Consider the following 19,685-nt stretch of genomic DNA (forward strand, 5'->3'; position numbering starts at 1 on the left):
TGCATATAAATGATTCTTTATGCCCTTCCCCCATGCAATGGGGGATGGAGCAGGGGGAAGTCCCCGCCCTCATGCAGGGAACGGGAGGTCAATGTATACTAGTCTTATTGCCAGATGCCCTGTGGCCATGGGGTGGGGAATAGGGGTCTACAGCCCCTTTCTTCTGGCATTGGTCCCCCTTCACCAAGTCACCGTGGTGGAGCTGGGGGGCTGGAGGCCCTAGGAGCTGAGGTAAAGACGGTTCTCTCCAGGGAAGGAAAGCTGCTCTCCCTGCCTGCCCACCGGCCGTCTCTGGATGAGTGTGAGGAGCTGCCAGCGGGTACTGAAATGTCATCCAGGTGTCTCTACCCAGTGGGCAGTGAGGCCGGACAATGTCTCCAGCTTGAGGCTACCCACACAGATCCTCGGTGACGGGGGCAGCATGCCCCAAACACCTTGTCCAGCTGGTATCTCCAGCAGCCATGAGAGCTCTTCTCTGACTGATGCATTGACTCAAGATCCCTGCTCCTGGAGTCCAGTTCAGACTGTAGTGACCCTCATGACAACCTCTCGGCCAGAATGGGAGCTGGAACGGGCATCTGGTGGCCGCAGCTGCCCAAGGAGGTGCAAGATTGTATAACCGCAGCGCTGAGGCAAGAGCGTCCGCATGCGCTGGGCAGCTGGGGGGCGGCTCGTGGCCCCAGAGGTGGGGCCCGTCCGTGAGGTCCTGGGGCCTGGCTTCCCTGCCGTCCCTCCCCCTGCATCTCCTCCTATGTCCTTGGTCTTGTCATAATTTAGGACCTTCCACTGCTGGTTCACTGCCTGCCAGCGCTTGAAGATGCGGTAGACAGAGGAGCCTTCATGGATGATGAGGCCTGAGCAATAGGGATAAGAAATCCAGGGTTAACTGTGGCCTAGATCTAGGCCAGAGGTACTTAAGCAAGCATTTCTTCAGAGTGAGAAGATACAGTTGCAAAGGGCCCTGGAGAAGCAGGGAAGTGGGTTGAGGGGGCACCAGGATAGCACTAAAGGCTACAGTGGCAGAAAATAAAGCCAGGAAACTGAGGGGATGGGCAGGGGAGTTAGGTGTGTAAGAGGAAGATACAGAGCAGATAAAGGAGAGAGAGGTGCCCTCACCTATGCAGACGACATCCATGAAGCCATACATGCCGTAGCAGATCTGAAAGAGCAGATCCTGTCGTTGCCACTTGGCTGAAGGGCTGAGTGAGGACCAGATGAGCCAGGAGATGCTGGCAACCAGGAAGAGCGAGCCCAGGACTATGGCAGCAATCTGGACCTTCTCGATGACCGTCAGGGAGATGGCCTGCCACTGTGTGGGAGAAAGGGCTCCAAAGAGTCCCAGAAAGGGATGGAGGGCCAGGTGATGGGTGGCCCTGAAGAGCAGGGTGCTCCAGGAACCTTCCCTAAAACTTTCAGGCAGGATCAACATCTGTCTTCTCTGTGCCTTGATTAAATCTAGAATGTGGCACTTGTCTGACACCATTTGTCTGTCTTACTTTAGAAAGGCAGGATTGGGCAAGTGCTCTGAAACCAAAACGTCTAGATTTGAATCCTAAATCTTGACTCCATCACTTACTGGCTAAGTAACCTTGGGTAAGTTTTCAAATCTTTGTGCATCAGTGTCCTCGTTTGTAAAAGGGGATAATAATAGTATCTAATAAGATTATTGTGAAGATTAAGAGTTAATACACACCAAAACTTGACACAGAAAACACTACATATTTGCTATCATCATCAACATCATTTTTTCTTTTCTTTTTTTTTTTTTTTTTTTTCCTTCGAGACGGAGTCTTGCTCTGTTGCCCAGGCTGGAGTGCAGTGGCTGTGATCTCGGCTCACTGCAACTTCTGCCTCCCGGGTTCAAGGATTCTCCCGCCTCAGCTTCGCGAGTAGCTTACAGGCACGAGCCACCACGCCTGGCTAATTTTTGTATTCTTAGTAGAGACGGGGTTTCACCATGTTGGCCAGGCTGGTCTCAAACTCTTGACCTCGTGATCCGCCCGCCTCGGCCTCCCAAAGTGCTGGGATTACAGGCGTGAGCCACCGCGCCCAGCATTTTTTTTTCTTTTCTTTTCTTTCGTTTTTCTTTTTTTTGTGGCGGGTGGGGAGTGGTGATTGTCCCAGTGCCTAGAACAGTGCCTGGAATATAAGTGGCACCCAATAAATATCTCTGTGAATAAATTAAGGGCTTAGGAAGGATATACAGACACACAGGAGACTGTGGTAACTGGCGGGGAAGGGTGGCTTTGGGAAAAGAGTAAATGAAATAGGCTTCCTGGAGGGTCCCTGAGTCCAATAGCTAAAAGGTCCTCGCCCAATCTCCGAGTCCTCTCCTTGCACCTCACCTGCAGTGGGTTCTTGGTGCTGATCGCCAGGACCTGGTACTTGAAGTAGCAGAGCTCACAGCTCCAGGAGCCCCTCTCGCTGATCCAGCGGATGAGGCAGGGCTGATGCGTGCAGCGCACTGAGCCGTCGCAGCGGCAGGGGCTCAAGAGCTCCCCCTGGAGGAAGAGTGAGGAGGGGCCCTGTCAGCCATCACCACCCCGACCCCACTCAGCCGCGCTCTCCGACAGGGAAACCTCCTCTTCAGGTCACTTTCCCACCTTAAATAACTCAGGCCTTTCACCCAAGACAGGGCAAGAGGCTAAGTAAGGCTGCAACAGAAAAGAAGCTTCCCTTGGGGATCAAGGGAAACTTCCCATACCAAAGAGATGAAAGATGGAAAGGGATGGGGGGATTAGAGGGGAGAAGGACTGGGTCTTCTCTTTTCCTAGAATTTGGGATGGGTAGTCTTTAAGACTTCTCAAAAGAAAGGCTTCCTCTTAGGATCTGGAGGGAGGGGAGTGTTAGAGCTTCTGAGCCATGCTTTCCTTCCCCCACCCCATCATTGTAAAGTGACTTCACAGATCTGGCGCAAACTGGGATGGGTTATGGTCCTCGGTTTCCACGTACTAAAAAGGGGAGAAATCGCGGAGGTGGGAGTGAAGGGTGTTTCCCTTTAATCATGGAATCAATTCTCACTACACAGAGACACCCCCTGGCACTATTCTGGGACAACTTTGCCCATAAAATTTTAACAAAGAATACTCTTTAGAATGAGATAGAAAGTTGCAGAATGGGAAGTGAAAAAAAGTGCCCCACGGGGAGAAATACTGAGCTAAGCAAGGGCGCTGGCTGGGCCCCTCCCTTCAAGGGGGGCACAGAAGCACTCTCCTTTCTGCCCACCTGCAAGAGAACAGGTCCCCTTAGCTTACGGAGACCCTGGGGCGAGGGAAATAGGAGAGAACAGCAGTCCCTGTTAATGGGTGAGAGGGATTTTGCGCTCTCCGGGGAGAAAGCCCCACCCCTTCCTGGGGACCCTTGACCCTCCGACACAAACAAGCGCTCCAGGAGTCCCCTGCCAGCCCCTCGGCCTCACCCCATTCCCACTCCGTGTCCTGGGGCCCGCCCAGCCTCCTTAGGCGCCGCGCCTGCTCGCGGTCTCCGCTGACACCCCAGGTGCGCGCCCCCACCCTCCGCGCCCGGCCAGGTGCCCAGGCCTGACCTGCTCCGGGCCCTGGAAGCAGATCCGGCACTGAGGGGTTCGGAGTCCGCTGTCCAGGCTACTGCTGAGCGACAGGGCGTCCAGCGCGCCCGGGGGCGGCAGCGGCGGCGCGGGCGGCGGCAGGGGTCCGGCCCGCGGCTCCTTGTCGCCGGCCAGGCCCCGGGCCCGCGGCTCCGACCCGTAGTACTCCTCCTCGTCGCCGTCGCCGTCCCGGGTGGAGCAGCCAGCGAAGGGCGCCCAGCCGCAGCCGCCTCCCCGGCCCCCCCGGGGTTGCGGCTCGGCCCGGGGCCGCCCCCCGCCTGTCAGCACCAGCAGCTTCAGCTCGTTCAGAAACATGCGGAGCCGAGACTTGAGCATCGTCCGGACACCGGGGGCGGGGGGCAGCGTGCAAGGGGGGCTCGCTAGCGGCAGGGGGAGGGGAGAGGACAAGGCCGGGAAGGGGGCGCGCGCTAGAGAGCCGAGCCGGGCCGGGGTCTTCGGGGCCTGCGACAGCCGTTCACTGCTGCCACCGCCGGGGCTCCGGTGCTTGCGGGGCCGAGCGGGCTGGCGGCCCGGGGGCGGCGGGGTGGGCGGCCATGGCCAGGGCAGGGGGCGGGGAGGGGGGCTCAGGGTGCCGCACCCCGCGGGTCTGGGTCTGGAGCGGGCCGGGCCCCCGGGGTTACGCGCCCGGGTCCTCCTGCGGCGGGGCCGCCCCCCATCGCCGTTCTCTCGGTCCCTGTCCCCCTCCGGCTCCGGGATCAGGCTTGGCTCGGCCCGTGCGCTCGGCGGTGGCAAATGGCGGCTCCTTCCGGCGGCGGCGGCGGCGGAGACCCCCCCGGAGTGGCGGGCGGGCGGGGCGGGCGCCGGGGAGCGGGTGAAGGATGGAGGGAGGGGCGGGGCGGGGAGGGGGAGAGGAGAAGGGGCCGCGGCTGCGCATCCCCGCCCTGCCCCGCACGAGCAGGTGTCCCCAGGGGCGGGGGCAAGTGTGGGAGCCCGAGGAGGGTGGAGGAAGGGGAGTGGCCAAGGAAGGGGAGTGTGCACACGAGTTGACTAGGTGTGTGTCTGGGAGTGGGGGATGAGCGGGTGAGCATGGAAGGTGAGTGGTCAAATGACGCAGGTGTACCAGGGAGGGTGAGGCTTGTGCAAAATGGGAATGTGCAAAGAAAGAGCTGTGCAAGTGTCGGAGGTGTGAGGGAGGTACATGGGCAGGGGTGGGACTCAAGCAATATACACTTTACCCAAAGGGCTGAAAAGTGTGATCGATGGGGACTGGGAAAGAGAGGTGTGTAAGGAATGGAATCGGATTGTCTGAGAAACAGAAGCCTGTGATTGTAATGTGTGAAGGAGGTGAGGGAGGGAGCAGGGGAGGTAGGCGTGCTAAAGGGATGGGAGTGTCTTTCCTGGTACTCTCCTGCCCTCACCTCCACTACACTGAAGTGAACAATACACACACTTACCCCTTTCCTTTTATGGAGACTTCACTCTGAGACCAAGTTCTACCCCCATCACATTTTTTTCTTCCTTACACTTACATTCTCCCTCTCCTCCCCTTTGCAAAGCTGAGGGAAAAGGGATTCCAGGGGAGCTCATTGGGTCAAACATACTGGGAAAAAATTTAATTAGTGAAAGAGTAATTAACAGAAGAAGGGAGGGGACAGAGCCTGGGACAGACTGCCAAATTAAGGTTCCTCAATAGAAAGTGATGGAGAGACAGTAATGTTCCCATGAAGTATTCAAATGTTTTGGATGGACTAATGAATGAATCAGAAAAAGGGGCTGGGACCCAAGCAGACAGAGAGGACGTCTTCTGTTGCAAAGACAGTAAGCTGTGAAGGTCTTATGTGGAAGCTGAGGCTGAAGTGGGGAATGCTGGTGTGGGAAGGGAGTTTGAAAAACTCACAGACAATTATCTTAGCCTTCCAGAAGGCTTACAAAGCACCCACCCCTAGCAAGGTAGCCAATAAAACGTTCACCTCTTGAGCCCCTTAGTCAGTTCAGTCCTTGAGGTTTTTCTTACTAGTGTTCCAGCTGCCCTTGCCAGGAGGGGCCCAGGGCTACAAGTATCAGGATGGAAAGAGGAGGCATCTGTATTAATATGTATTCCATTTTGCTCTAAGTCATGGTTTATATTCATCTTCTAGTTTGAACTCTTATATTCTCAGCCAGATGGTTAAGGAAAACAGAAGTTAGAGTGGAAGGAGTGGCAAATAGGGTAATAAAATGGCTTTAGATTTTAGACAAATTCTCACAAATGAGGCACTAACCGCTTTCCTCCTTTACTCCCATACCCCCAAAGGGCTGGGAGATAAAGACCTTGGAGCCAATAAAACAAAGTAGGAGAAATCTACTTGTGTCTACCTAGGTGTCTGGGCAGACGCCATTTGGGAACAAGTGTGTTCTGGACAGTGCTAAGTGCTAAGAAAGTGGCACTAGGGAAAAAGAGGGAAGCACAATAACTCCAAATGAGCAGTCACAAGGTTTGCAGAAGGGGACATGTCATTTTCATTCATTGTGGTGGTCTGGAGGGTGCAGGGGGTGTGGTGGTAACTTTCTTGCACATGTGCAATCCTGTATCCGTCTTATATATGACATGTGATAAATATCATATACATACATATATACATAGAAGCATATATGCACACATACAAATATCACATAATCATAGAACCTTCCTACTGGAAAAAAAACAAAAAACTTAAAAGGTCAAGTATTCCTGTCTCCTGCTCATCAATAACTTCTCTACCAGATGGCCTCAGGTCTTTGCATTAACACTCCCAGGGAGGTTTGGAAGTTGGAAAAGTGAGAGGATTACCTTGTCACTGAGCCTGTTGGATTACTGTATTAATCTGCCTTCCGTCATCCTTTAATCGTAGTTTTGCCCTCAAATGGGCATTGTTTACTCCCTATTTTAGAAGACCCCATTGTTGGCTACATCTTTATAGATAGTCGTACCACTACTTTAAAGGGCCAGTGACAGACACCAAAAACAAAATAAAAACCCACATACACACTGGAAGCAAGCACTCAGTAAAATGTTGTAGAATTAATGAATGAAACAATGACACAAATGAGAGTATGTTTTCTCATGGTGGAGCGAAAAGGTGACAGCATCACCTCTGGCACCCCAACTCCCACCCCCTCCCCAATGCAGACAGGCTGAAAGACCGGTAGTGAGACTGGAGTTCAGCCTTCAGACCGGTAGTGAGACAATCCTTCAGCCGCGAGTTGGGCTCTGGGTGGCCTAGGTTGCCATGGCACCGCCTCGGGCTCCACCCTCTCTTGTCCCCCTCACAGCTCCCCCCTGCAGCGGGGGTTGTGGCAGCCAGTCACGTGCCCGCCGCGTAGCCACACCTCTGCTCCTCAGAGCAATGTCAAGCGGTCACGTGTGATAGCAACAGATCACGTGGCTGCCATCGCCCCTCCGCCCCCTTACACTTTTCGCCCTCCTCCCAGTCGAAGCACCTCCTTTCCGCCCCTCAGCGCACGGGTGGCGGTCACGTGCCCAGAACGTCCGGCGTTCGCCCCGCCCTCCCAGTTTCCGCGCGCCTCTTTGGCAGCTGGTCACATGGTGAGGGTGGGGGTGAGGGGGCCTCTCTAGCTTGCGGCCTGTGTCTATGGTCGGGCCCTCTGCGTCCAGCTGCTCCGGACCGAGCTCGGGTGTATGGGGCCGTAGCAACTGGCTCCGGGGCCCCGATAACGGGCCGCCCCCACAGCACCCCGGGCTGGCGTGAGGTAAGTGCAGTCCCTTCCCAGGAATGAGAACCAGTGCCCGCCCCCCTCAAAGCTTTCCACGCGTTCGTTTCGCGAGCTGGTTATGGAAGGGTCGCTCAAGGGCGGGAAGTGGGGCCTTTGTGGTCATGGGAAAGTATAATTTTAGGGACTGAGGTGTAGGATCTTCGATGCAAGGCATGTGTCATGTGTGATCTTTGTGCGGGGCGCGATTGTCCCAAAGGAAAAAGCGTTTTCTATTGCAGGGCCTCACGTGGCTGGAGGGGTTGGTATTGAGTCATTGTGTTATCTCTGGGGCCGGCCCCAAGGAAGACTGGGAGCGGGGGATGGGATGCTGGTGGTGTTCTTTGTGCTTTTTTTTGGGAGTCCCTTTGTTGCTGCAGGCTCATACCATCCTAACTCTGTAAGCGACTTTTGGTGATAGGAGTCTGTGATTGTAGGGTCTCCCTTGATCTGAGAATGGCTACCTCTCGATATGAGCCAGTGGCTGAAATTGGTGTCGGTGCCTATGGGACAGTGTACAAGGCCCGTGATCCCCACAGTGGCCACTTTGTGGCCCTCAAGAGTGTGAGAGTCCCCAATGGAGGAGGAGGTGGAGGAGGCCTTCCCATCAGCACAGTTCGTGAGGTGGCTTTACTGAGGCGACTGGAGGCTTTTGAGCATCCCAATGTTGTCCGGTGAGAAGGTGGTGGAGGGTTGGGCGTGGGGAGTAAAGGGAAAAGACAGCCTATAGGTGGGGTGTGATGATCTGTACAGAAGTGGGGACCCTGAGGAAATAATGAGAGGCCATGTTGGGTTAAAGGGGATTGAAAAGTGAGCATTTACTCTGGTCAGGCTGATGGACGTCTGTGCCACATCCCGAACTGACCGGGAGATCAAGGTAACCCTGGTGTTTGAGCATGTAGACCAGGACCTAAGGACATATCTGGACAAGGCACCCCCACCAGGCTTGCCAGCCGAAACCATCAAGGTGAGTGGGGTTGGTAGGCATTGAGAGGTGGATTGGGACCTTTGTAGTAGAACCTTCTGGGATTTCAGGTATGGTGCCTAGTTTCCAGTGCACCTGTACCTCCCCTTTGAAACTAGGATCTGATGCGCCAGTTTCTAAGAGGCCTAGATTTCCTTCATGCCAATTGCATCGTTCACCGAGATCTGAAGCCAGAGAACATTCTGGTGACAAGTGGTGGAACAGTCAAGCTGGCTGACTTTGGCCTGGCCAGAATCTACAGCTACCAGATGGCACTTACACCCGTGGTCAGTAGAAAGATGGTACCAAAATGGGTTCTGGTTGGGAGTAGGAGAGTGATTGCCCGTAGCAATTGAGAAGTCATGTGCTTCATGTGTTCAGTCAAGCAAGTTGTGTTTCATGGTAACCCATGGGGTCCCCATCCATTCTTCCTATTCCCTTTAGGTTGTTACACTCTGGTACCGAGCTCCCGAAGTTCTTCTGCAGTCCACATATGCAACACCTGTGGACATGTGGAGTGTTGGCTGTATCTTTGCAGAGATGTTTCGTCGAAAGTATGGGACCCACATACCCTGGACTACCTTGAATTCCCCAAATCGCTTGTTCATAAACCACATCCATACCTTGCCCATTCTTTTTTTTTGAGACCAGGGCTTGCTGTGTTGCCCAGGCTGGATTGCAATGGCATGATCACAGCTCACTGCAGCTTCAACCTCCTGGGCTCAAGTGATCCTCCCATCTCAGCTTCCCAACTAGCTGACACTATAGGCACGCACCTCCATGCTTGGCTAGTTTGTTAATATTTTTGTAGAGATGGGGTCTCAGTATATTGCCCAGGCTGGTCTTGAACTCTTGCACTCAAGCAATCCTCCCACCCCTACCTCCCAAAGTAGCATAAGCTACTGCATCTGGCCCCATTCTTTTACTTGCGTACTACTAACTTGCCCATAGCAGAAAGCTCTGAAATGTTCTGGAATTAGGAACTTCATATCCCTTTATTCTCTTTATTTTTTATTTATTTATTTATTTATTTTTTGAGATAAGGTTTCACTCTGTCACCCAGGCTGGAGTGCAGTGGCCCAATTACAGCTCACTGTAGCCTCTACCTCCTGGGCTAAATCAATCCTCCCATCTCAGCCTCTTGAGTAGCTGAGACTACAGGTGCACGCCACCATGACTGGCTTTTTTTTTTTTTTTAGATGGAGTCTTGCTCTGTCGCCAGGCTGGAGTGCAGTGGTGGGATCTCTGCTCACTGCAACCTCCACCTCCCAGATTCAAGCAATTCTCTTGACTTAGCCTCCCGAGTAGCTGGGACTACAGGTGCGCGCCACCATGCTCAGCTAATTTTTGTACTTTTAGTAATGACAGGGTTTCACCATGTTGGCCAGGATGGTCTTGATCTCTTGACCTCATGATCCACCCACATCAGACTCCCAAAGTGCTGGGATTACAGGCGTGAGCCGCTGCACCTGGCATTTCTTTTTTTTTTTTTTTTTTTTTAAAGAGACAAGGTCTTGCTTGTCCAGGCTGATCTAGAACTCCTGGGCTCAAGCAGTCCTCTCACCTCAGCATCCCAAAGTGCTGGAATTATTGGCCTTTATTCCCTATACTTCCTATTTTGAGCCACTAAGCAGTAACCATTCAACTAAGATATCTTTGAAAATGACTGCTACCTTATATCCCTTCTCACCTTAGGCCTCTCTTCTGTGGAAACTCTGAAGCCGACCAGTTAGGCAAAATCTTTGAGTAAGTGACCAACATGGGAGAAAAAGATTTTCTATTCCGAGTCCTCTTTCTGCTGAACCCAGGATGGCAACTGGCTCTGTCCATGGGGATGGGAACTGGAGGACCCTCCTGACCAGAGTTCTCCTGTCCCCCACAGCCTGATTGGGCTGCCTCCAGAGGATGACTGGCCTCGAGATGTATCCCTGCCCCGTGGAGCCTTTCCCCCCAGAGGGCCCCGCCCAGTGCAGTCGGTGGTACCTGAGATGGAGGAGTCGGGAGCACAGCTGCTGCTGGTACTGGAGATGGCTGTGGGCATAGGGAAAGAAATAGAGACTGGGGGAAGAAATAGAGCAGTATGCAGGGCCCTGGCCACTGTGGTTAATGAAACTTGGTTGGTAGATGGGCTGTAGTTTTTATTACAGCTGCAAATAGCCACCCACAGAGAAGGATATAGAAGAGAACCCATCCTGGCTGGGCACGGTGGCTCACGCCTGTAATCCCAGCACTTTGGGAGGCCAAGGTGGGCGTATCACCTGAGGTCAGGAGTTCGAGACCAGCCTGGCCAACATGGTGAAACCTCGTCTCTACTAAAAGTACAAAAATAAGCCGGGGGTGGTGGCACACGCCTGTAATCTCAGCTACTTGGGAGGCTGAGGTAGGAGAATCACTTCAACTCAGGAGGCGGAGGTTGCAGTGAGCTGAGATCATACCATTGCACTCCAGCCTGGGTGATAGAGCGAGACTCCGTCTCAAAAAAAAAAAAAAAGAAGAAGAAAAAAGAAGAAAGCTCATCCCAGGTATTGTTGTGGGTGGGCAGAAGTCTCTCTGTTTTCTTCATGGTTTTCTGACCTTTGCCTCTCCCCTCAGGAAATGCTGACTTTTAACCCACACAAGCGAATCTCTGCCTTTCGAGCTCTGCAGCACTCTTATCTACATAAGGATGAAGGTAATCCGGAGTGAGCAATGGAGTGGCTGCCATGGAAGGAAGAAAAGCTGCCATTTCCCTTCTGGACACTGAGAGGGCAATCTTTGCCTTTATCTCTGAGGCTATGGAGGCTCCTCCTCCATCTTTCTACAGAGATTACTTTGCTGCCTTAATGACATTCCCCTCCCACCTCTCCTTTTGAGGCTTCTCCTTCTCCTTCCCATTTCTCTACACTAAGGGGTATGTTCCCTCTTGTCCCTTTCCCTACCTTTATATTTGGGGTCCTTTTTTATACAGGAAAAACAAAACAAAGAAATAATGGTCTTTTTTTTTTTTTTTAATGTTTCTTCCTCTGTTTGGCTTTGCCATTGTGCGATTTGGAAAAACCACTTGGAAGAAGGGACTTTCCTGCAAAACCTTAAAGACTGGTTAGTTACAAGGCCTAGGAAGTCAGTGGAGCCCCTTGACTGACAAAGCTTAGAAAGGAACTGAAATTGCTTCTTTGAATATGGATTTTAGGCGGGGCGTGGTGGCTCACGCCTATAATCCCAGCACTTTGGGAGGCCAACGCGGGTGGATCACCTGAGGTCAGGAGTTCGAGACCAGCCTGACTAACATGGTGAAACCCTGTCTCTACTAAAGATACAAAATTAGTCAGGCGTGGTGGCGCACACCTGTAATCCCAGCTACTTGGGAGACTGAGGCAGGAGAATCGCTTGAACCCGGGAGGCAGAGGTTGCGGTGAGCCGAGATCATGCCATTGCACTCCAGCCTGGGCAACAGAGCAAGACTGTGTCAAAAAAAAAAAAGAATATAGATTTTTAAATGGCTTTTACTTTTATATTCGCTAAACTTTCTCAAACTGGATCCTGCTTATTACAGGAAAGAGTTCTTGGTTGTTTTCTCCTTGGCTCTATCCCTGATTTACCCTTAGAGCCACACCAGGGTATGTTGAGGTGATCCAGTAAATGGATGGAGGAGGAAGGGAAACAGCTAAGAATGACTCCAGCCCCCATCCTATGCACTCATAGAAGCTTCCCATATCCTCTTGGAGAGAGAGGGAGAAAGTTTTTCCTTTTATTCCTTATAGTCTGGCTCCCACTAAAATATGTCAAGGCATAAAGTCTTGCTATTCCATCAATTTTAGAGGATGTGACAAGGGGCCTTTCCTTTTTCTCAAACCAAAACGGTTACAGACCCTAGATATTCCCTAAGGGAGGAAGAGAAAGCTTAGAGCAGAAGAAAAGTCAGAAGGATCCAAAGTCTCATAGAAAGGCACTGGGGTTGGCTCTAGGATCCTTCTGATTCCGAAATCTCATTGCTAGCCAAACACCAAGGATCTGTAGGAACAAAGGGAGAGAGATAAGTATCAATTAATTCTCAGTCTCAAGTTAAAAAGGATGTGTGTGAGGGAACTGGAGAATGTTACCTCTGTAAAGCTAAAGAAGAGTCCAACACCCCCTAGGATTTTCAGGGCTTCATCTGAATGCTTAAGAAACTTTTCTCCACACATCTGGCATGTGGGGCTCTGGCTCTTGCAGATCTGAGGATAAGATGTGAAGAATGCAAAGTTGTGAATGTAAAGTTGCTAGTGACTAATACCTATGCCAAATGTCCCTAGAAGCTTTACTGTTATCTGACCAGTGTCCTACAAACTAAAATCCTACTTGGCTAATTTCCCAGCCTCTATCCACCCCCACCTCCCACCAACACACAGCCCCAATACAAGAGGGCTTGTAGAGAGAGAAACAATGACATTCAAACTAAATTTGCCAACTTGGGCATTGTCCTTACCCAGTTTCCTACCTCCCCTGGCTGCTGCACCACCCCCAACACACTCACTGCAGTGCAGAAATCATAATCTTGTTGATACAGGGTTGTGAGGTTGAATAAGCCACAACAATCAAAACTTCTTTCCAGTTCATCCCGAGTCTTGTTGCTCATGACCCACCAAGAAGCATTGATGACATCTGTCTGAAAGATATGGATAGAGGGAAATTAAGTCTCCCTACATCCTGTTATCAGTTCAAGTGCCTCAATTTCCCTAGCCCAGCAAAGGAAGTCAAACAGAAGCATAACGGTGTGCAACAATTATAGACACGATAAATATCTACCTTTTGAGGTTCTCTAGATCATCCTCATGGAAAATTAACCAGACATCCCAGAGGAAGCAAATAGCCCAAGAGGCCAGAAGCAGTGCACCTAAGGATGATCTTTGGGTAGTTGGGGCCAGACTAAGGAAGGAGTTCGAGGTTAAGAGGAAAATTTTAAAAAGCAAGTAAGTACTTGAAAGGGTACTGTCTTACCTGTTTGCTTCGGTTAATAGCCAGACATGAGCAAGAGATTACAAATTGGAAGATGAAGACCAAACCAAGGATGATCATGTACTGAGAGGAAAGGTTATGGAAAAAAGTCCTAGATTCCTTTATGTTTCATCTATAATAACTGTCTGGTCTCATCTGTTCATAGAACTTACACCACCATGTCAAATTGAAAGCAATAAAATCAGCTCTTGTTTCGTAGATTATGGGACAGGGCAGGGCAAGGAGACGTGTCCAAGATCCCTGAGGTCCCCTACCCTTCTAACATCTTCCTTAGATGACAGCCCTCCCAAGCCCCCGGTTGCCCCCATCACTTCAGGTCAGGATACAAAGAACAGCAGGACTTGGTGGTGGTTGACAGCACCCACCAGTCCAGCCACTGCAATAAGGAGAAGGAAGACTCCCACAGCAATGACTCCGCCGATGATGTGGATGCTGGACACCAGACCCAGGCCCTTGCCCCAAGCAGCCACTCCAATGAGCAACAAGCTCACCAGCTACGAAGAAAGAGCAGGATACATCTCAACAATTCTAGCATGCGGCACAGCCCAAGGCCATACAAGAGGACTTGGGAGCGGGGCAGGGGGAAGGAATAATGGAATAGTGTGTGAATGGGAGCTGGGGATGGTGCTATCCGCACCGGGAGCATCCCTAGGCACTCCCAAAGGTTAGAATGGCTAGGATGGGGGGGAGGGGGTGGCAGGGATGGTAGTATGAATGCAAAAGATGAACCCTCAGGATCATCCTATCACTTCCAGTTTGGGAGAAACTGAGGTTCACAGGAAGGAGGTATGGAACTTACGCCCACGGCCTTCAGTTCATTCCCCCACCCCCAGACAAACCCCCTTAATCAACCGGAAGTCTCCTCTCTCCCACGGAAGTCCCCAGGAATTCCCTCGTCGCCGGAAGTTCCTGGGAATCTTCCCGGAACCCCCATACACCCCTCTCCCCACCGGAAGTACCCTAGAGATTCTCCCCACGGGGCCTTTCCGCCTTGAAGCTTCCCCCACCTCCAAAACCTCACCATGTAGACCACGTTGAGAGCGCAAAGCGCATTCTTGGAGCAGGCAAAGCCGCCACAAACCATCTCCCCAGCTCTGGGGACCCAAGTGGTCCCAAGGACTTGGGGGGAGGGTATTGGGGACCGTCTTCCAGGACCCCGACAGCTTCTGTCTCTTTAAATCGAGGCCAGCCAAACCCAATTCTCTGCGCCTGCACCGTCCCTCCCCTGCCTCTGGATTGGCGAAATGCGTGGCTAATCCTGGACGTCCAAGGCCTGCACGCCAATCAACCCGCATTACGTCACCGACCCGCCTTCTGTCCCTCTCCTTTTGTTTTTTCATTGGACGAAACTTAAAACTAGGGGCAGGGTTTCTAGAGACTCTCTTAGGGACTACAGCCTAAACTCCAAAAGCTTAGGTTGAAAGCTGAGCTTTCTGTGGTCGGAGTTAGGAGAGGGCTAATTCGAGAGAGACGGCTCTGGAGGAACTTAGGTGAAGGGGAGACGGCGGGAGGGGCGGGTAGGGGGCCGCTCTGAGAGCTGGTCAAAAAGGGCTCCGCCCGTAGAAGGAGGGCCCTTCCCCACCCCCTTCCCCCTGTTCTGCAGTGACCTCACGATGACGCCATTGTTTTGTTATTGCGTCACGCTTGGGAACACCCAAAGGAGCCACATATTGAGCTTATTTAGCCCGGCCACAGAGTCCGCGGGTTGGACACAGCAACACCCAGCAAATCATCACACGTTTGTGTGTCCGCTAGTACCCATGTCCTGTTCCATATCTCCTCCTAAAGGGGTGTGAATATACCAGAAATTCAGTGTGGAAATAGCGGCCTCAGGCCAGAGCATTCCTGTATGTGGCATTGCCCAAGTGCACAGAGGGGTGTGCTCAGCATTTTCAGAGTACACGCCTGATCTAGGGCTTGCAAAAAACGGCAGGCAAAAGGAAGAGTCTCATTTAAATAAATATAAGTGGAAGGAGCCTCCACCTTTTCACTTGGGGGTAGGCTGATCAATAACTTTATTATCTAGTAAGTGCTTTGACAAACCGTCCTTTTCACGGGGGTAGGGAAAGGCATAATCCTTCTCTTCCCCAGGAGAAAGAAACAGTAGGAACAAAAAAGAAAACCCTCCAATCAACTCAACAGAATGATTTAAGTTTGTGTGTACTTAGATTCTATAGACTTACTGCCACACTCAGATTGCCACTTCCTAGCTGCGTAACCTTTGGCCAGGCACTTAGAAACTGTCTGTGCGTGTTTCCTCATCTGTAAATTGGGGATAAATAACAACACACCCTACCTCTTGGGTTGTAAGAATTAAATGAGTTAATATATGTAGAATACTTAGAACAGTACCTGGCATATAGTAAACACTCAATGTTAGTTATTACTTTTCAGGTCATTTTACAGGTTCCTGTGGGCAATTCCAACCTCAATTCCCTTATCTTTAACTACACAGTATTTATATAGACTCTTACAGAAATTAATACCAAAAAGGTATGCAGGAGAATAGATGTTTGACAGGGCAAGAGAGGTGTTTGGGTCTTGAAACAAGGTAATTAAGTTATTATCATTATTCTTATTTTGAGACAGAGTCTCCCTCTGTCGCCCAGGCTGGAGTGCAGTGGCGCGATCTCAGTTCACTGCAACCTTCACCTCCCAGGTTCAAACAATTCTCCTGCCTGGCTCAGCCTCCCGAGTAGCTGGATTACAGGTGCCCACCACCACACCCAGCTAGTTTTTTTGTATTTTTAGTAGAGATGGGGTTTTGCCATGTTGGCCAGGCTGGTGGCGAACTCCTGACCTTAGGTGATCTGCCCGCCTCGGCCTCCCAAAGTGCTATGATTACAGGCGTCCGGTGGAAACAAAGTAATTAGGTCAAACTACCCGCTACCTCCTACCTCCCACCCCCTCACTCCCCACCTCCATCCCCTTCCTACCCCAAGTACCATCTTCATTGTCTCCTTCAGTTCCTCATCTACCTTCTTTTCTTTGAGGTCCTAAATCAAGGGCAAGACAATGATATTAGAAGGGGAACTGGTTGACAAGCATTTTGGTTGTGTGGTGTAGTGAAAAGGGTATCAAAATTATAACCAATCTGGGCTTTATGTGCTTGGTAAAAAATAAAAATAAAAATGTAAAAATAAAATCAGAAGACCTAAATCCATGTCTTTGTTTCACCTCTTAATGGCTTCTCTGAGCCTTAGTTTCCTTTTATGCAAATAGGGATAAATAATCCTACTCCTCAGGGCTGTCATGAGGATTATATGAAAGTATGTTGTAAACTATTAAGTGTTATAGTCATGTTAATTATTATGAAAGCGATTGGACACGGAACATGGTAGTTTTTGTCTTTTTATAGGTTACTTTCCTCCTTCATAACTGATTTTCCCCATAATCACTTGGCCTATTTATTTATTTTATTTATTTTTGACATGGAGTTTCGCTTAGTCACCCAGGCTGGAGTGCAGTGGCGTGATCTTGGCTCACTGCAACCTCCACCTCCTGGGTTCAAGTGATTCTCCTGCCTCAGCCTCCCAAGGTGCTGGGATTACAGGCATGAGCCACCACGCCTGGCCTCACTTGGCCCTTTTAAACAGGAGGTGGCCTCAGTGGGTAGCTGCCTGAAAAAGGGTTACATTGTAAGACATAAGGATACAGGGCTCATTGGGATGTGTAGAGAGGGCAATGGGTACAAGTGTATACTAGAATGCAGGGCTGTGAGGGTAACAGACCAAATGTGCATGAATTCCTGTGAGAGTTTGAAATCCGCAGGTCATCAAGAGTTTAGGATTGCACCTCGGACCTAGCTTGCCATATTCTCCCAGAACCAACACCCATCTTAATTAGCCACCTCCCACAGGAGGCCCTGGGACACTGTTAAGATTTCTCCATCCACCTGGCTGGGAAATCATAGCAGGGACTGGCTGGCAGGGTTGATGGGCCAACACTAGAGGGGGTGGGAGGTGCAGGAGGTAGTGCTGTCCCAGGCTGTGGGTTTGAAACTCACCAGTCAGGAAGTGAGGTCGACAGACGGAAGGGCGGGCAGGGGCGGGGAGTTCTGGGCACAGCAGAAGGGGCCTTCTGAGGTTTGGGGGCTGTAGGGCCATGGGCCTCAGGGCCAGAGGTGGTTGTTAGCCTGGCAAGACAGGTCTGGGCAACATGCATGCCCAGAGGCAGTTCGTTGTAGCTGCAGTGAGAGCAGAAGTCAGACGACATGAGGTGGCCAAGCAGGCTCTAAACCGCCTCAGGAAGCTGGCAGAGAGGGTGGACGACCCCGAACTCCAGGACAGCATCCAGGCCTCATTGGACAGCATTCGAGGTAAGAGAAAGGTCAGCCTTCAACTTGGGTGTATCGGGGACTAGCAGGTGCATAGAAGGGTTAGCTGTATCATATATCACTTCCCAGTCAGCTACTTCCTAGTCCCCAAGATGGGACTCTGGGAAAGAATACATTTAGGGAGGATGGAAAAAGACATGGGAGGTATCATTCTTTCTCTTTCCCTGCTCTGATCCTTCTCCCAGGAGATCAAAATACAGGTCCCTGTTGAGCTGACCTTCTTGGCAATGAAGAAATGTGTGAGCATGGGGAAGACAGGCTGTGACAGACTCATGGTAGACTTGTTCCCTGCCTGGGGAGTCCAGAGCAGGAAGCAGTCTGGGGCAGCAGGTTCTGGGACTGGATAATGAGTTCATTCCCAGGACCCACAAAGGATCAGTGACCTCTTGTTCTCCAGCTGTAGAGAGAAACACATGCACACACATACACACACACACACGCATGCACATTGAAGTACACCATGCAGAGAATCTCAGGCTCCCAAGCGCATACTAACTCTCACACACCATGCTCTGCAGAGCCAAAGTGCAGATAGGTCCCCAGAACTCTTCTTGGTCCCCTCTCCTCCCCTTGCTCCTGTTCCTGTCTTCCCCCCACACACCTTCCGCTCTACCTCCTTAGTGCCATTAGAGCAAGTGATGACAACACAGGGAGGAAATGCTGCCATGGCAACACCATCCGCCACATCCTCCTGCCCACCCCAGGCTTCAGTCCTGTGGTGGAGCCCTGGCAGGAACAGCTTCTCTCCATCCACAAGGCCCTACCACTGAGGAACTGGTGGAACTGGAGGTTGTTCCAGCTCGCTGTCATTCCATTCACCTCTGATGCAGCAAAGAGCTAACAAAAGCAGCCTTCTTTGCTCATGAAAGGTATCTGGTGGAAACACTTCCTCCATCATATCCTGATCTCTTCCAGCCATTTCAGTCTTCTCCATTGTTACCTGCCTACCTGGGTGGTGGTCAAGAGATCATTCTTTCCCTCAAGGACACCTCCTGCCAGACCTCTCTGCTGGTACACCAGAGTATAACTTGGGGAAGGAACAGCTTGCTTTGGATGCCTAGTGGGACAGTCTGATGATCCCCTTCCCATTGTTCTTCGGAGGCTAGTGCCCCTCTCACCTCCTGTCCCACACCCTTTGCCAGGAACTACACCTGAAACTTCCCCTGACAGCCTTAGTGTTTGGAAAGGCAGACCAAGGGGGAGTGGGCCATGGGGCCTCCTAGGGAGAAACTCTAAGCCCCACCCCTCTCAAAAATAATAATGATAATAATAATAAAGGAGAAGAGCGGTTTAGGCCAGGCAGAAAAGCTGTGCTTAGCTCTGGAGAGGGAGGAGGGTGAGGAGGGGTGGAGGTGGAAATCCCTGAGAAGGCTTCACTCCTCATAAGTGATTTGTTTTACTCCTTCTCTAAGAATTAGTATTCTGTTCCCATTGAACATAAAGGAAAACCGAGGCCATCAAAGGAGGGAAGTTTAAGCCAGAGCCAACAATTCTCCTTCACCCTCTCCATCAAAAAACACTACTGAAGGGTCTCCTGTCCTGGGGATGGTGTCATCCTGGTTCTGTAGGGAGGGAGGGAGAAACTGCTGAGTCCCAGGACAGAACATTGGAGGGATTGGATACAGGCCTCTGGGAGAACAAAGGGCTCCTGGCATCCTGGCTCAGCCCCCCCACCCTCAGCCCCCCACCAGGCCAAGCACGCTGCGGGCTCCTGCCTCCAAGAGCCGCCCACGGCAGCACTTATTATAGTCTCAGCTGCGTCAGGAGGGTGGGACGCCAAATCAGGGGACTGCTGTGACTCCCCAAGTCCCGGGAAGGGGTCTCCAAGGCTGCAGAGAGACCTTCTTTCGCCCATCTTACCCCACCCCCAAGGGGTCTCAACCTCTTTTCCACTTTGGCCTAACCACTTCAGGATTCTCACCTGGCTGGAGGATAGAGAGCCTTGAACTCCAAGACCCCTAGAGGGGTGGGGGACACGGAGCAGACGGTTTCCATTCACTCTGCCTGCCTCCTCTTTAATCTTCTGAAAGAATCCCACTCAGCAAACCTCAGGAGACTGAAAGGGAACCCTGAAGAGGTCGGCTCTCACTGCCTCAACTGAAGGGTCCTTATACTTGGGGAGTGAAATCCTCCACCTGTGGGTAACCAGGTGTCAG

At 51.5% G+C, this 19,685-nt stretch overlaps 4 protein-coding genes across 8 annotated transcripts in view; 2 read left to right on the forward strand and 2 right to left on the reverse strand.

The window, feature by feature from the left end:
• On the reverse strand, nucleotides 1-7,533 carry MARCHF9 (membrane associated ring-CH-type finger 9). Its single transcript, XM_016924774.2, has 7 exons — nucleotides 7,506-7,533; nucleotides 7,172-7,331; nucleotides 6,957-7,080; nucleotides 3,545-4,573; nucleotides 2,346-2,501; nucleotides 1,117-1,309; nucleotides 1-854 (listed from the first exon to the last, which is right to left on the reverse strand). Exons 1-7 carry the CDS (start codon nucleotides 7,531-7,533, stop codon nucleotides 520-522), a joined length of 2,025 nt encoding a protein of 674 aa, XP_016780263.2. The 3' UTR covers nucleotides 1-519.
• On the forward strand, nucleotides 6,957-11,188 carry CDK4 (cyclin dependent kinase 4). The gene is made up of 8 exons (XM_509173.8): nucleotides 6,957-7,255; nucleotides 7,693-7,929; nucleotides 8,087-8,222; nucleotides 8,339-8,506; nucleotides 8,664-8,773; nucleotides 9,915-9,965; nucleotides 10,102-10,237; nucleotides 10,812-11,188. Exons 2-8 carry the CDS (start codon nucleotides 7,712-7,714, stop codon nucleotides 10,902-10,904), a joined length of 912 nt encoding a protein of 303 aa, XP_509173.2. The 5' UTR covers nucleotides 6,957-7,255; nucleotides 7,693-7,711; the 3' UTR covers nucleotides 10,905-11,188.
• Nucleotides 10,341-19,685, reverse strand: part of TSPAN31 (tetraspanin 31) — a 10,962-nt gene continuing 1,617 nt past the window's right edge. Inside the window, exons 1-6 of one of the 4 annotated variants that reach the window (XM_009425032.5) lie at nucleotides 14,201-14,754; nucleotides 13,520-13,687; nucleotides 13,176-13,256; nucleotides 12,712-12,843; nucleotides 12,299-12,412; nucleotides 10,341-12,209 (exon numbers count right to left, since the gene is read on the reverse strand). In XM_009425032.5, the coding sequence (XP_009423307.1) occupies nucleotides 12,135-12,209; nucleotides 12,299-12,412; nucleotides 12,712-12,843; nucleotides 13,176-13,256; nucleotides 13,520-13,687; nucleotides 14,201-14,533 (903 nt within the window). In that variant the 5' untranslated portion in view covers nucleotides 14,534-14,754 and the 3' untranslated portion in view covers nucleotides 10,341-12,134. Of the gene's footprint in view, nucleotides 12,210-12,298; nucleotides 12,413-12,711; nucleotides 12,844-13,175; nucleotides 13,257-13,519; nucleotides 13,688-13,992; nucleotides 14,078-14,200; nucleotides 14,755-19,685 lie in introns of those variants that run through there. The other 3 variants (XM_001167545.7, XM_024347720.3, XM_009425033.5) reach the window with 3 other exon arrangements.
• Nucleotides 17,173-19,685, forward strand: part of AGAP2 (ArfGAP with GTPase domain, ankyrin repeat and PH domain 2) — a 17,024-nt gene continuing 14,511 nt past the window's right edge. The window contains exon 1 of one of the 2 annotated variants that reach the window (XM_054664193.2): nucleotides 17,173-17,511. In XM_054664193.2, coding sequence (XP_054520168.1) covers nucleotides 17,352-17,511 — 160 coding nt within the window. In that variant the 5' untranslated portion in view covers nucleotides 17,173-17,351. The remainder of the gene's footprint in view (nucleotides 17,512-19,685) is intronic. The other variant, XM_054664192.2, reaches the window with a different exon arrangement.

Source organism: Pan troglodytes, chromosome 10 (assembly GCF_028858775.2).
Source record: "Pan troglodytes isolate AG18354 chromosome 10, NHGRI_mPanTro3-v2.0_pri, whole genome shotgun sequence".
NCBI lineage: Eukaryota > Metazoa > Chordata > Mammalia > Primates > Hominidae > Pan > Pan troglodytes.

Bases quoted from the DNA above. Each gene is read 5' to 3' on its own strand.
- MARCHF9 (XM_016924774.2), bottom strand. From the start codon at position 7,533: ATGACTCAATACCAACCCCTCCAGCCAC. The intron at 7,081-7,171 runs GTCCGGAGCAGC...CCATGTGACCAG, and splicing joins GCCCCATACACCCGAGCTCG to CTGCCAAAGAGGCGCGCGGA. The intron at 1,310-2,345 runs GTGAGGTGCAAG...TCTCCCACACAG, and splicing joins GCACCAAGAACCCACTGCAG to TGGCAGGCCATCTCCCTGAC.
- CDK4 (XM_509173.8), top strand. From the start codon at position 7,712: ATGGCTACCTCTCGATATGAGCCAGTGGCTGAAATTGGTGTCGGTGCC. The intron at 7,930-8,086 runs GTGAGAAGGTGG...TACTCTGGTCAG, and splicing joins GAGCATCCCAATGTTGTCCG to GCTGATGGACGTCTGTGCCA. The intron at 8,223-8,338 runs GTGAGTGGGGTT...CTTTGAAACTAG, and splicing joins TGCCAGCCGAAACCATCAAG to GATCTGATGCGCCAGTTTCT.